At 46.9% G+C, this 16,324-nt stretch overlaps 1 protein-coding gene and 1 non-coding gene across 2 annotated transcripts; both read right to left on the bottom strand.

The window, feature by feature from the left end:
* Positions 1-4,132: 4,132 nt before the first annotated feature.
* TRNAL-CAG (transfer RNA leucine (anticodon CAG)) lies at positions 4,133-4,213 on the bottom strand. Its single transcript has one exon. It is a non-coding gene; the product is annotated as a tRNA-Leu (tRNA).
* Positions 4,214-4,795: 582 nt separating this feature from the next.
* On the bottom strand, positions 4,796-6,141 carry LOC109769341 (AT-hook motif nuclear-localized protein 28-like). Its single transcript, XM_020328092.4, has one exon. The coding sequence runs from the start codon at positions 5,892-5,894 to the stop codon at positions 4,992-4,994; it is 903 nt and encodes a 300-aa protein (XP_020183681.1). The 5' UTR covers positions 5,895-6,141; the 3' UTR covers positions 4,796-4,991.
* Positions 6,142-16,324: the final 10,183 nt, after the last annotated feature.

Genomic DNA, 16,324 nt, shown 5'->3' with positions numbered 1-16,324 from the left:
GGTTTGGTCCAGTGTGTGATGACATTATTCTACAAAACCAAACTGCCTTCATGAAGGGGAGGTTCATTATGGAGAGCATTGTTGCTGCACACGAGATTGTGCACTCTTTGGCCTCCTCTAAACTTTCTGGTTTTGTTTTCAAACTTGACTATGAGAAAGCATATGATATGATAAATAGAGATTTTCTTTTTGAGGTTTTATCCAGTAGAGGCTTTAGCATTAAATGGATTGATAGATTTAAATCTCTAATATTAAATGGGTCTGTTGGTGTCAGAGTTAATGACACCAATAGTGACTTTTCATTGCAGGTAAAGGGGTGAAACAGGGTGATCCCATTTCCCCTTTACTTTTCAATGTGGTTGTTGATGCATTCACTAGAATGTTAGTCAGAGCAGCCAGGTGTAATTTGATTTCTGGTGTTTTCCCAAACACAAAACCTTTTGGGGTCATCAGTATGCAGTATGCAGATGACACTTTGCTTTTCATGAGTAAGAATTTAGATCATGCCAAAAATTTAAAATGGCTATTATCATGTTTTGAGCAAATGTCTGGTATGAGAATTAACTTCCACAAATGTGACTTGGTTCCTATCAATGTAGATAGGGATGAGGCCCAGCTTTTTGCTCAAACTTTGGGGTGTAGATTAGGTGCTTTCCCTATTAAATATTTAGGTGCCCCTCTTCATTATGCTAAATTGAAGAGAGAAGACCTACAACCCCTGGTAGATAAGATTCTTAAGAAAGCCTCAGGGTGGAGGGGACGCCTCTTATCCATAGGTAAGAGGCGTGTACTAGTCCAATCTAATCTGGCTAGCATCCCTGCTTATTTGATGCGGGTGATTAAACTCCCAAAATGGGCAACCACTCTTATTAACTCGCAGCTAGCTAATTGCTTTTGGGATGATTATGAAGGCCACCATAAATATCATCTTACTTCTTGGGGGACTTTTGCCCTCAAGAAGGAATATGGTGGTCTTGGTATTACTAATATTGCTGATAGGAATTTATGCCTCCTTGCTTCTTGGGCTAAAAGGTACTTCTCTGGAGATAATAAGATCTGGAAACTTATTATTGATGGCAAGTACAACACTAGCAAGCCGAATATTTTTGCATGCTCCAGTAATGGGGCTTCCCCTCTATGGAAAGGTATATTATGGGCCATTAAAGCCTCTAAGATGGGGTACTCTTGGGTTGTGGGTAATGGCAAGAAAATTCGTTTTTGGGAGGACCAGTGGTTTGGTACTGCGCCACTATCCACTCAATTTTGGGGCTTGTATTCTTTGGCTAATGATCACAACATCTCTATTTATAAAATTTGGGATGGAGTTGATCTAAAGATCACCTTTAGGAGATGTCTGGGGGGTGATCTTTTGTCTGACTAGATGGACCTTGTCTCTATTGCTAGTACTATTGCCTTTAAAGATTGTGAGGATACTCCAGTCTGGAAGTACAGTGCAAATGGTCAATATTCAGTTAAATCTTTTTACAAAATTGTAAACTTTAGCGGAGTCCTCCCCGTCCACACACAGTATGTGTGGAAGCTAAAAATTATCCCTAGAGTTCAATTTTTTATGGCTGGTTTATAATAACAAGATCTTAACCAGAGATAACCTTGTTAAGAGACAACATGTCCCTGACATGACTTGTATGTTTTGCTCTGAGCCAGAATCTTGCCAGCATTTATTTTTTGAATGTGTAGTGTCGATTGAACTCTGGAAAGGTATTGGAGACATATCAGGAGCTGGCAAGGTCTCTGATATTGAGAACCTTGCGGCCTGGTGGGTTTCCAATAAGAAACATGCAGTTGTGAATGCTTTGCATGCCGCTGCAGTGTGGTCTCTCTGGAAGGTCAGGAATAACCTGTGTTTCAATCGCTCTGTGTGGTCTGGAATGCAGGAATTATGGAGACAGGTGGCCGTGCAGCTTGCAGCATGGGAGGTGCTGTTCCCAAACGATGCAAAAATCCAGGTTACTGCGATGGTAAAAAACCTCGAGAAGCTTGCCAGAGATCCTCCTATGCTGATGTGGCCAGACCCCGGTTGATCCTTTCAAGCTGTGCATGGGGGCGAGACTGAAAAAGAGTGATGATGATGCTGTTACTCTCCTTCTGATGATGGGAAGAGAGAGTACAAGTTAAAACCCTGTGTACCTTTTTAATTTTCTCGTTATGTCTCAATAGACTTGGGAATTTGCTGTTTAGTTTGGTTTAGTTCAGTTCCAGGGTCCCGTTTCAGGGGAGGAGTGGGGTCTTTTAGCTGAGTGTTTTGCTGAGGCAGCGTGGTGTGCTGTTCTCCGCGGGCTGTATTTGGAAACGATTGTCACACTGGTTTGGTTGTTCTGCAATGGAACCGGGGCTGCGTGCCCTTTTGCTCTAAAAAACTCCAGGATCCATCCACATGAAGAAGACCAAGGCCGAGTCTACTGAACCGGAAAATCCCCAGCCGGCTGCTGAAGTTGTCCTAGCCGCGATCCCTGCTTTGACGCATCAATACCTAGATGATATCATCCGGAAGAAGGTCCCGACTGATGAAACTGAAGCACGTCAAATTGTGCTCCAAGCTGAGACGTACTACACTATCATTAATGGCGAACTTCACAAGTGCAATGTGACTGGAGTCTTCCAACGCTATGTTTCTCCAGAAAAAAAGGGTGATAGATCCTCGAAGAGATTCACTTGAGTACCTGTGTTTATCATGCTTCGTCGCCTGCACTCGTCGCCAAGGCTTTCTAGTATTGATTCTTCTAGCTTATACCTCGCTGACGTGGAGGACCTCGTCCGCAAATACGACGGCGGCCAAAGATTCGGTCGTCAGCCTCACATGCGGGCTATAGCTCGGTGGATGTTGCGTTGAGATGGTTATGTATTTTTAAATGTATAAAAGTGTTTATGATTCTAATATCAATCAATGATCAGGAAAGGTTTTCAATTGACGTATCGTTTTCTTTCTTCGAAGCGAAGAAAGAAAGGCGATCTCGCCTGCCCTCCCACGTGGAGCGCTTCTTCCGCCGGAGGGCGGCTCTCCTTCGCCGACGACCTCGGTCGTCGGTGATGAGGGGGTCGCCGGATTCATGCGTGTGGATAGTTTTAGGCCAAAGTAGCTTCATTTTTAGGTTGTTCATCGTCTTGGCTTTGGCTATGGCGATGGCCACGCTTAATAAAGTTTCTTCAGATCCTACTCTGACAAGGCAATCGGTCCTATGGTTGGGGAAGAATTTGGAATCCAGCTTATTCAAGCAAGGATGGTGCGGCGGCGGCGGCATCCTCGTGGTGGACATGTGTCCTCGGGCTCCGTCATTGCGAGGGCGTTTGCTCCGGCGCCGGCGCGGAGCTTGGGAGGTAGTTCAGGAGCGGATGTAGATTGTGGTCTGCATCAGCGGCATCTGTAAGATGGCGGATCATGTGCTGGGTTCGTGGAACCTGGATGGCAGATATGATTTCCTCCTCCGAAGTCTTAGTCGTGTGGGGTTGCCAGATCTGGAGTTCGATGGCGTATCCGGGCGTTGCCCCGGTCTGATTCGTTCAACGGTAATGATTTCGCCTATGGTGAGCCACCTTGGAGATCGCAAAGCTGCATATCAGCGATGGAGCCGCGTCGAGCTCGGGTGTGGAGGTGATCCGTCATTTTTTTCTTTGGTGCCTGCTGTGATGATGCCAGAGGCAGGTGATGGGCGTTGGTGTCAAGCTCAGAGGTGTCTTCAGTCTTGTTCGTAGTTTTACTTCTTGGCTAGTGTTCCTTTGTGCAAAGGCTAACTTTCTGCTATTTGTTTAGTTTTATCAGGTCGGTACGTACATGACTCGTATAATGTTTTTTATGATATAAATAAGACACGTATTACCATGAGAAAAAAAATCAATAATCGGTAATACTAATACGGCCAACTAACAAACAAATTGGTGGCTAGTAGTCGAGTGCGAGGCGGCCGTGGTCGGCTCAGTCCTCGAAAGTGAGGTGCAAGGTGCGTGTGCGTATATTTATAGAGATCAATGTACGCTCGAGTTCAAACAAAACAAACTAGTAATCTAGTACACACTGTATACAGATTGATACAACGATACGGAGCAGAGTAAAACGGCATTGCATAGTCGTGATTCCGAAATGTGCTGACATCTTTAATGCATAAAAAAATTGATTTGTCAAGAGTGGGATTTGAACCCACGCCCTTTCGGACCAGTACCTGAAACTGGCGCCTTAGACCAACTCGGCCATCTTGACGTTTGTTTTCAACAACGAAATTGGGTTTTATATTACGTATCAAACGAGTTCCCACGAACGTCACAATCGTTTCATTTAACTTTTGAGTTATTTGGTTTGGTAAATGTTTGCAGCGAGAATGCGATTCAAAGTGCTAGCTATTTGTTTGCTCCCTCTACCTCCAGTCTCTGGAGGCTGAAGCTAGTGTGGCCGCAGGAGCACCGTACTAGTACCACATGGTGGCTTCAGCTTTTATTTATGCGTTGCAGCTGCATGCATGGACTACATCGGAAACCCCACAATGTCGCGCCTTCCCGAGGAAAATACGTGCAGCCGCAGGCAGGCACACACATGCCAGCAGTATCTTCTCTTTATCATCGTGCTCCGCAGCTCCACTGCGTGCATGCCTAGCTCCTTCCCAGACACGGCATCTAGCCATTGTGCACAAGGCCGTGTCAGGCCGGCCAGCTCCACCCACGAGGCCACAACATGTGACCAGTGGATAGTCCAATGGCTTTATTTCACAGTTGGGTCTGCGTACGTGCCATTCTGATCAAAGCGTTCGATCTCTATATTCAGCTCAACAAATGATTCTCATGCTCATTTTTCTTCGGAACCACCTGCCATCTTTTGCATGCACTACCAGAAACCATTTGCATACACTGCTCGATCGCACAACTCGCACAATCTGATACGAACTAGAGTAGGAGTACTAATTAAAAGGGACCCAAAAAGATGTTGGCAAGAACGATCTACGTCCCCCCACGTAAGAGGAGAACGAACGTGGACGGTAATGATACTACAAGTAATGGTGATGACTCGAACTCGCAGGATGGTTCGGGGCGGCGCGTGAGTCCGGGAACACGCCCCACGGCGAGAGCATCTGCTCGGCATGCTGCGCGTAGTGCCCAACCTGGCCCGGATGGCCGCCGGGGCCCCAGCCCAGAACCCCGCCGTGGGCAGCAACGTGGCCCACGTCGGCGGCGCTCGCGGCCACCATCGCGTGCTGCTCATGTTGCTGCTGCTGCTGCGGAGGTGGCGGGGGTGATGTTGGTGGGCGCTTCTCCTCCTCCTGACGACCGCCGCGGCCGCCATCGCCTTCGACCACCGGCTCGGCCTCCACCGCGGGCAGCCGGTGCACCTCAGCGGTGACGAACGTGGCGGCCACCAGCAAGACACCGCCGTCCGCGGGCGTCATCTCCCCGGCGAGCGTGCCACCGACCACCTGCCCGTCGGCCCCCGCGAGCGACACCGAGAACGGCGTTGTGGCCGCGCCCGCGCCCGCCGGCAGCACCGTCCCGGAGAGCGACAGCACGTCGAACCGCCCATCCAACCGGACGGCGCGCGAGGTACCTGCCGAGGTCGACAGCCGCAGCGTGACGGCGGCGAGCGCGCCGCGGCCGCAGAGCACGGACACGCCCACCCCGCGGCGCCGCGCGAAGGCGGCCACCGCGCCCGCCACGTCGCAGCCCGCGGCCAGCTCCAGCACCACCGGCCGCATCGCCCCCGCGCTCTCCCGCACCACCACCACCGGCGGCTTCGGCTTGTTCCTCGACCCGGGCGGCCGGCCCCGCGGCTTCGCCCGAGCGCTCGCGGGAGTCGCCCCCTGCGCCGACGCCTGCGGCTGCGGCAGCAGCGCGAGCTCGGGCGCCGGCGTGGGCTCGATCAGCTGGGCCAGCGACGTCCCCTCGTTACCCGCCATCGGAGTCGAAGCTAGCAGGTGGTGGAGGTTTATATACGAGCAAGTACGTACGTGCTTGCACTTGACTTGAGAGTACCACTACAGTGGGATGAATAGTGAAAGAGCTCCTAGCTGAGCTTAAAATACGGGAACAAGAAGGTGGGAACTCATTTATTTATAGCGGGGAAGGCGACGGACGCATCTTGCTCTTGCTAGCGGGAGGGAGACGGGCCACGGATCCGTTGGCTTGTCGCACGAGTCTCGGCGCACGCACGGATCGAGGCCACGAGACCGAGACGTCCAATCGGAGACGTTGGGCTTGGCCATCGCTGCCGCTGCCGCTTTTCGGCTCCGGTCTGTCTCACGTCAAATCAGCTGCGTCAAAGCGGCACAGACTTTCTTTGGGCCGACGAGCTGGGCTCCGGTTTAGGACTAGGTAGTACTAACTTAGACCAGTAAGAGCATCTCCACCGGTTCGGTTCCCGAGGGGTGTGGGGCGAACCGGCGATAAAATCGGCTTGGGAGTGGTCTGTCTCCCAGCCGCCACTCCAAGGTCGGTCAACAACAAAATTACGGTTTATATTACCTGAAATGAGTTCCTAAGCACTGAGCTACTGCTACGATCTTTCTCATCCCGGCTTGCGGCGTGCACCGCATGTCGGGATAGTAGGCCTCCGAAACCCCACCGTTTTGAGTCATGTACTGACTTCTTCATCACGGATGCCCTGGACTCCGACGACCACTTCCCCGACGACGGCTTCCTCCTTAACATCGAAAACCTCTTCGACGACATGGCTGGCGAGGACACCGACCCCAAGACCAGTGCTTCTGCCGCTATTCCGTATGTCTTCGTGTTCTCTCTGTTTAATATCTTGCCTCAGTTTCTTGCTCTAGTGTTTCTTGTTCTAGCCTTCTACTCCCTCCTTTTCGGTTTATATAGCTTATCTCAAAATTTTAATTTTTTCATTTCATAAGGCTCAATTTGGTTGTTTTCCATCACATGTTCAGATTCTAAGGTATATTAAATCATTGCACGCAAGTATTAAGAGAAAATTGACCAATGCATGTATTTTATGAATGCATGCATTGCAATTAATGCATTGATAAACATGATTTTTTGAGAAAAACAAGAGCATTAATTAGGTGATTTTGCAAACTACAAAAAGTATTCCAGCACTCACCATCTACCTTGGTTGGTGAGATTTTTGAATTGAGCCCTATAAACGGGACAGAAGGGAGCACATATGTTCTCTTCTAGTTCATATGTGCACGTGGCATTTGCTTTCTCATCTTTAGATTACATGACTTGTTTCATCTCTACTATGATAGTCATATTTTATCTATTATTTCTATTAATAAAATAATATGGAAAATTGCTCATATTTTCAACAGAGTACGGGTGGCGGCTACTCTCAAGGGAATCAAGATCCAGATCGCGCAACACACTAGTTGTTGCGGTGGTGAAGATCGCAACAACGACTCGGTTGCAAAACCTAGTCTAGATAATATGTTTTGGATCCAATGGCCATGGACACAGCAGACACATGTGTTTTTATCGGTCGGGTGATCCTAATCATTTCCCTTAAAATTAGGTTAAAATTAATTAAAATTGAAATCTAAAAATCAAAAATAGGCAAAATTTCATATGTTTCGGTGAGATCTGAAATTGTTTTACTTTGGAATTAAAAAACTACTAGTGATGTGTTTATAGCCCGTATCACCCCAGGTGTTGGGAAGTAATTTCTGCATCACCCTAGGCCTTGGGATGTAATATTTGCGTGTTTGATAGTCTGGCCTGCATAAGTTTTCTTGCTAGTACAAAACTCAAAGCAGCCCAGGATCGGTTGACGATGAACGACCTGAATTGGTGGTTTCCGCTGAGTTGGGCCCGTGCGAGCCACAATGTTCGTCTCCCTGGACGCATTTACAAGCGGGAGATGGATGTGGCCTTCGGCTAGGCCATTATTCCCACTCCTCTCTTCCCTCACCGCCGACTTCCATTCGCACATCACTCTCTCATCGCCCCTTTGGTCACATTGATGGTCGGCGCCACCCCACCTTGCTTCATCCCCTTCTTTCCTCGTTGGCGGTCACTTCCCCGTCTATAACACGCCATAGTAGTGATAGGAGATGCAGGTGCCGGCACATCGGTCGCTACCAGGGCGGCGATTATGACTTCCCCGCCATTTTCTTCCCTTCCATGTCCCCATCCGGAGCCCCTCTGATGCCATCCGCTCACGTTCCACTGGGGGGGGGGGGGATTGCTTCCTCCAATTTGCAAATTGGATCGATTGGATTGTGCACTAACCGATTAGAATTTGCATTGTTCCAAGCGGCACCTGCTAAATGCATTGCGATGATTAGTAGGATGTGGGCATGCCTAGAATGTTCATGAATGCACTGATCCAAGTGTTCATGACTAGACTGATTGGTAGGATTGCTCACGATGTGTAGACTGATTGCTTGGATTCTTATGTGTGCATGCCAAGAGTGTGCATTGAGCAAAGCAGTACACATTGCTATGATCAGTGCATTGATCATACAAATGCACATTTCTATGATGAGTGCATTGTAATGGTTGATATGCTTGAAATGCTTCATAGATGTGCAATTTAGTTGTACATAGGCTTCATCGCTTGTGATAAGATATGATACTAACCCGTGACTTCCTAACTGACACGGTGATGAAGATCGAGTGGGACATCCTCGGTGGTGGCAACCCTTCCACTAGAAGGCCTAGAGGATGTTATCCCTGAAAATTGGTGGCTACAACAGATCTAGGTGCCAAGGAGGAGGGAGGAGTCAGCGATGCCTCTGCCCAAGCTTGGTCGTAGATCATAGCCTGGGCACAAGGTGGTAGAACTGGTGTCACACTGGTTCTATGTGCATATTAAGAACATGACGACCTTGTTAGGGAACGTAGTAATTTCAAAAATTTCCAACGCACACACAAGATCATGGTGATGCATAGCAACGAGAGGGGAGAGTGTTGTCCACGTACCCTCGTAGACCGTAAGCGGAAGCATTATGACAACGCGGTTGATGTAGTCGTACGTCTTCACGATCGACAGATCCTAGTACCGAACGTACGACACCTCCGCGATCTGCACACGTTCAGCTCGGTGACGTCCCATGAACTCACGATCTAGCAGAGTGTCGAGGGAGAGCTTCGTCAGCACGACGGCGTGATGACGGTGATGATGAAGCTGCCGACGCAGGGCTTCGCCTAAGCACTACGACGATATGACCGAGGTGGATTATGGTGGAGGGGGGCACCGCACATGGCTGGAAACAATCAACTTGTGTGTTCTAGGGTGCCCCCTTGCCCCCGTATATAAAGGAGCAAGGGGGAAGGCCGGCCGGCCTTGGGGCGCGCCAAGGAGAGGGGGGTGTCCTCCTCCTAGTAGGAGTAGGACTCCCCCTTTCCTAGTCCAACTAGGAAGGGGGAAGGGGAAAGGAAGGAGAGAGAGAGAGGGAGGAAAGAGGGGGCGCCCCCCCCCCCTCCTTGTCCAATTCGGACTCCCAAAGGGGGGGCGGCCAGCCCATGGCTCCCTCCTCTCTCTCACACAAGGCCCATGTTGGCCCATTAGTTCCCCCGGGGGTTCCGACAACCCCCCGGCACTCCGATAAATATCCGGTGACCCCCGGAACTCATCCGGTGTCCGAATATAGTCGTCCAATATATCAATCTTTATGTCTCGACCATTTCGAGACTCCTCGTCATGTCCGTGATCATATCCGGGACTCCAAACTATCTTCGGTACATCAAAACACATAAACTCATAATACCGATCGTCACCGAATGTTAAGCGTGCGGACCCTACGGGTTTGAGAACTATGTAGACATGACCGAGACACGTCTCCGGTCAATAACCAATAGTAGAACCTGGATGCTCATATTGGCTCCCACATATTCTACGAAGATCTTTATCGGTCAAACCGCATAACAACATACGTTGTTCCCTTTGTCATCGGTATGTTACTTGCCCGAGATTCGATCGTCGGTATCTCAATACCTAGTTCAATATCGTTACCGATAAGTCTCTTTACTCGTTCCATAATGCATCATCCCGCAACTAACTCGTTAGTCACATTGCTTGCAAGGCTTATAGTGATGTGCATTACCGAGAGGGCCCAGAGATACCTCTCCGACAATCGGAGTGACAAATCCTAATCTCGATCTATGCCAACTCAACAAGTACCATCGGAGACACCTGTAGAGCACCTTTATAATCACCCAATTACGTTGTGACGTTTGGTAGCACACAAAGTGTTCCTCCGGTATTCGGGAGTTGCATAATCTCATAGTCATAGGAACATGTATAAGTCATGAAGAAAGCAATATCAATATACTAAACGATCAAATGCTAAGCTAACGGAATGCGTCAAGTCAATCACATCATTCTCTAATGATGTGATCCCGTTCATCAAATGACAACTCATGTCTATGGCTAGGAAACTTAACCATCTTTGATTCAACGACCTAGTCAAGTAGAGGCATACTAGTGACACTCTATTTGTCTATGTATTCACACATGTACTAAGTTTCCGGTTAATACAATTCTAGCATGAATAATAAACATTTATCATGATTTAAGGAAATATAAATAACAACTTTATTATTGCCTCTAGGGCATATTTCCTTCAGACCTTGCCTTACTGGTTGTCCCGAAGGCTTTCCAGCTGGTGCCGAGGAGGTGGTTCTACATCCTCCTTCATGTTTCATGCCGCTCGCCACTAGCAAGTGGCATCACTACTAGATGTAGGTCCAAAAGTTCGGTGGGAAGGTCATGTTGGGCTGTGGTAGGAGCTACTTTTGCCAGAAGCACTGCATGCTTCCCGGTGACATACTCCTTATCAAGCACGACACCTTTGTCATCAAGGTGAAGATCTTGGATGGGAGCACTGTCGGTGTCAAAACCGGCCGATCTCGGGTAGGGGGTCCTGAACTGTGCGTCTGAGGATCGAAGGTAACAGGAGACAAAGAGGACACGATTTTTACCCAGGTTCGCGCCCTCTTAATGGAGGTAATACCCTATGATACGTCTCCAACGAATCTATAATTTTTGATTGTTCCATGCTATTATATTATCTGTTTTGGATGTTTAATGGGCTTTATTATACACTTTAATATTATTTTTGGGACTAACCTATTAACCGAAGGCCCAGTGCAAATTGTTGTTTTTTTGTCTATTTCAGTGTTTCGCAGAAAAGGAATATCAAACGGAATCCAAACGGAATGAAACCTTCGGGAGAGTGATTTTTGAAACAAACGTGATCCAGGGGACTTGGAGTGGACGTCAAGAAAGAAGCGAGGAGGCCACGAGGCAGGGAGGCGCGCCTGCCCCCCTCGGCGCGCCCCCCACCCTCGTGGGCCCCTCGCAGCTCCACCGACATACTTCTTCCTCCTATATATACCCATATACCCGAAAACATCCAGGAGCACCACGAAACCCTATTTCCACCGCCGCAACCTTCTGTACCCGTGAGATCCCATCTTGGGGCCTTTTCCGGCGCTCCGCCGAGGGGGAATCGATCACGGAGGGCTTCTACATCAACATCATAGCCTCTCCGATGATGTGTGAGTAGTTTACCACAGACCTTCGGGTCCATAGCTATTAGCTGGATGGCTTCTTCTCTCTCTTTGGATCTCAATACAAAGTTCTCCTCGATCTTCTTGGAGATCTATTCGATGTAATTCTTTTTTGCGGTGTGTTTGTCGAGATCCGATGAATTGTTGGTTTATGATCAAGATTATCTATGAACAATATTTGAATCTCCTCTGAATTCTTTTATGTATGATTTGATATCTTTGTAAGTCTCTTCGAATTATCAGTTTGGTTTGGCCTACTAGATTGATCTTTCTTGCAATGGGAGAAGTGCTTAGCTTTGGGTTCAATCTTGCGGTGTCCTTTCCCAGTAACAGCAGGGGCAGCAAGGCACGCATTGTATTGTTGCCATCGAGGATAAAAAGATGGGGTTTATATCATATTGCTTGAGTTTATCCCTCTACATCATGTCATCTTGCCTAATGCGTTACTCTGTTCTTATGAACTTAATACTCTAGATGCATGCTGGATAGCGGTCGATGTGTGGAGTAATAGTAGTAGATGCAGAATCGTTTTGGTCTACTTGTCATAGACGTGATGCCTATATACATGATCATGCCTAGATATTCTCATAACTATGCACGTTTCTATCAATTGCTCGACAGTAATTTTTCACCCACCGTAATACTTATGCTATCTTGAGAGAAGCCACTAGTGAAACCTATGGCCCCGGGGTCTATTTTCCATCATATAAGTTTCCAATCTATTTTTACTTTGCATTCTTTACTTTCAGTTTATATTATAAAAATACCAAAAATATTTATCTTATTATCTCTATCAGATCTCACTTTTGCAAGTGGTCGTGAAGGGACTGACAACCCCTTTATCACGTTGGTTGCAAGGTTCTTATTTGTTTGTGTAGGTACGAGGCGACTTGCATGTAGTCTCCTACTGGATTGATACCTTGGTTCTCAAAAACTGAGGGAAATACTTACGCTACTTTGCTGCGTCACCCTTTCCTCTTCAAGGGAAAAACCAACGCAAGCTCAAGAGGTAGCAAGAAGGATTTCTGGCGCCCTTGCCGGGGAGATCTACGCCAAGTCAAGTCAAGTCAAGTCAAGACATACCAAGTACCCATCACAACTCTTATCCCTCGCATTACATTATTTGTCATTTGCCTCTCGTTTTCCTCTCCCCCACTTCACCTTTGCCGTTTTATTCGCCCTCTTTTTCCGTTCGCCTCTTTTCGCTTGCTTCTTGTGTGTTCATTCTTTGTGCAATTTGCTGTCGTCATGTCTGAAACTGGGGAGGTTATCATTGATAAGGATAATAATACGGAAAAATTTGATGTTTTTGATGATCCTCTTGAAGATCCTACTATTTTACACACTAAAAAGTTTCGGATTGGTAGCGGTAATATTATTGGAAAAGGAGTTATTCAAGATTTCTTTACTTGTGCCGGTGCCCTGCCCTCTATGGGTGGGCCTATTCTTCATAGAACTAGTAGTCTTGCGGATGCTATATCCTTGCTCGTAGTTGAACTTGAAAGACAATTTATCCATATGCATCCTTGCATACAAAGAATTTTTCTAGAGTTTTCCAATATCGAGCATTCTTCTGTTAAGCGTGCAGCTACTATCTTTTTGGCACATGAGTTCAGATTTATAATGAAAGAGGCCAATGAAATTTTTGCGCATTATAGGGAGGACGCTGGTCATCCTCCCATAGAAGCTATCCTTTTTAATCAAGAAGACTTAATGCGTTTACGATCTTTAGATCATGTTGCTTACAATGAAAACCTTAGAAAGAAGGTTCCTACCGATGTTCTAGTTGATAGAATTTCTGAAGTCAATGATGACTTTGCTATTCAGAACAACGGGTTAGGTTTTTGTCTTGAACAAAGGCTCATGACTTATTGCCAAAAGAATGCTTATAATAATGAATTGGTTGTGCAATATAAGGGGCCAAAGGAGGAACCCATACCTCCCGAGCTTGATCTTGGGGAATTTTGTCCCATTAAATTTAGCCCTTATGATTACTTTTGCTTGCCACAAAGAAAACTTGCTGCTGAACGTAGGGAATATGAGATGAGTTTTCGTGATTTACCTTACCATTATTATGGCAATACCTAGATCTATTCTTGCCTTTAGGCCTAGTTAGGGGCGTTAAATGATAGCGCTTGTTGGGAGGCAACCCAATTTTATTTTTGTTTCTTGCTTTTTGGTTCTGTTTAGTAATAAATAATACATCTAGCTTCTGTTTAGATGCGTTTCTATGTTTTAATTAGTGTTTGTGCCAAGTAGAACCTTTGGGAAGACTTGGTTGAAGTCTTTATGATCTTGCTGTAAAAAACAGAAACTTTAGAGCTCACGAGATTAGCTACAACTTTTTACTGGAGAGTGCTATTTAGTTGATTCTTTTTGCAGATGATTAATAGACAAATTCCTCACGTCCAGAAATTTATTTCAGAATTTTTGGAGTTCCAGAAGTATACGTTTGATGCAGATTACTACAGACTGTTCTGTTTTTGACAGATTCTGTTTTTCGTGTGTTGTTTGCTTATTTTGATGAATCTATGAGTAGTATCGGAGGGTATGAACCATAGAGAAGTTGGAATACAGTAGGTTTAACACCAATATAAATAAATAATGAGTTCATTACAGTACCTTGAAGTGGTGGTTTGTTTTCTTTCGCTAACGGAGCTCATGAGATTTTTCTGTTGAGTTTTGCGTTGTGAAGTTTTCAAGTTTTGGGTAAAGATTTGATGGATTATGGAATAAGGAGTGGCAAGAGCCTAAGCTTGGGGATGCCCAAGGTACCCCAAGGTAAAATTCAAGGACAACCAAAAGCCTAAGCTTGGGGATGCCCCGGAAGGCATCCCCTCTTTCGTCTTCGTTCATTGGTAACTTTACTTGGAGCTATATTTTTATTCACCACATAATATGTGTTTTGCTTGGAGCGTCTTGTATGATTTGAGTCTTTGTTTTTAGTTTACCACAATTATCCTTGCTGTACACACCTTTTGGGAGAGACACATATGAATCGAAATTTATTAGAATACTTTATGTGCTTCACTTATATCTTTTGAGCTAGATAGTTTTGCTCTAGTACTTCACTTATATCTTTTAGAGCACGGTGGTGGTTTTATTTTATAGAAATTACTGATCTCTCATGCTTCACTTATATTATTTTGAGAGTCTTTTAGAACAACATGGTAGTTTGCTTTGGCTATAAAATTAGTCCTAATATGATAGGCATCCAAGATGGGTTTAATAAAAACTTTCATAAAAAGTGCATTGAATACTATGAGAAGTTTGATACTTGATGATTGTTTTGAGATATGAAGATGGTAATATTAGAGTCGTGCTAGTTGAGTAGTTGTGAATTTGAGAAATACTTGTGTTGAAGTTTGCAAGTCCCGTAGCATGCACGTATGGTAAACATTGTGTAACAAATTTGAAGCATGAGGTGTTCTTTGATTGTCATCCTTATGAGTGGTTTATATAGACACCAGAGGGGCCTAGGTTTATACAGAGCCGGTTTACAGAGGAAGGAAACTACACATCCGAACGCCAATCTTGCCATCCACGCAAAGGAGAGTCCCATCTGGACACGGGGAAAGGTCTTCTGCCTTGTATCTTCACGGCCCATCAGTCCGGCCCATGTCACATAGCCCGGAAACCCGAGGACCCCTTAATCCAGGACTCCCTCAGTAGCCCCTGAACCAGTCTTCAATGGCGATGTATTCGGCACGCATATTGTCTTCGGCATTGCAAGGCAGGTTCCTCCTCTGAATACTTTAAAGCAGTCTTCTGAATAAGAGAATTGTATCCGGCTCTGTATAACAGTCACAACCTTCAACCACAAGGGCACAATACTTAACCAAAATAAGGTCTGTCTACTGACAACTTTTTCGGCGAAACATTACGTCTGGCCTCTTTATTATTTTGAACCATTTTTTGGCCTCCCGCTTCGCGTTTCGAGGCGCAGCCTCCATTGACACGTCTTGTCAAAGCAGAGATTGTGTCCCCTTATTGCGGGATTCTCATCAATACGGTTTTGGGTAATCCAACCGTGCCATTCGCACGACCCCTTGGGACCAGGAGAGTTTTAAGGTTTGAGGGGGGCGCTTGATATTCACTGCCTATATAAACAGATAAAGATCCCTTCTTTTCACCCCACGCCTTCTTCCTTCCTCAGCCTTCCCATCCTCGAGCTTCAGCGCCCAAGCTTCGATCTTCCCCACCACCACCAAGCTTTCCAGCCATGTCCGGATTCGGCTCTCAAGGCAAGTGGGTGGCATCCTCCGTGACGGAGAAGGACATCAAGGAGCTCTGGGAGGCGGGGTACCTGAGTGCGGACGTTGCACACAGGATCCCTGCCAAGAAGCAGGTCATCCCCACCCCGGAGCCTGTCGAAAGGGTGGTATTTATCCCCCACTTCCTCTGCGGACTAGGGTTTCCCCTCCATCCCTTTGTCTGCGGTCTCATGTTCTATTACAGGCTAGATTTCCACGATCTAGCCCCGAATTCCTTCCTCCACATCTCGGCGTTCATCATCGTGTGCGAGGCGCTCCTCCACATCCCCGCACACTTCGGCCTATGGCTCAAGGTCTTCAATGTGAAGCCGAAGGTGGTCGACGGGCAACACGCGGACTGCGGCGGCGCCATGGTGAGCAAGCTCCCTAACGTCACCTGGCCCAAAGGGGCCTTCGTGGAGACTGTCAAGATATGGCAGCAGGAGTGGTTCTACATCACCGAACCTCGCGGCGCCACATGGGCGGCCACTCCTGAGTTTAGATCCGGACCCCCAATGCGGCTCGCGTCGTGGACCAACAAGGGTCTGGACTGGGGGTCGACCGACGAAGTGATGATGCTGCAAACGCGCATCAAAAATATAATA

This window comes from Aegilops tauschii, chromosome 3, assembly GCF_002575655.3.
Source record: "Aegilops tauschii subsp. strangulata cultivar AL8/78 chromosome 3, Aet v6.0, whole genome shotgun sequence".
NCBI classification, from domain to species: Eukaryota; Viridiplantae; Streptophyta; class Magnoliopsida; order Poales; family Poaceae; genus Aegilops; species Aegilops tauschii.
This window is presented reverse-complemented; position numbering and strand designations above follow the sequence as displayed.

What these genes read in the sequence shown, in the direction of transcription:
- LOC109769341 (XM_020328092.4), bottom strand. Translation starts at nt 5,894, where the DNA reads ATGGCGGGTAACGAGGGGACGTCGCTGGCCCAGCTGATCGAGCCCACG.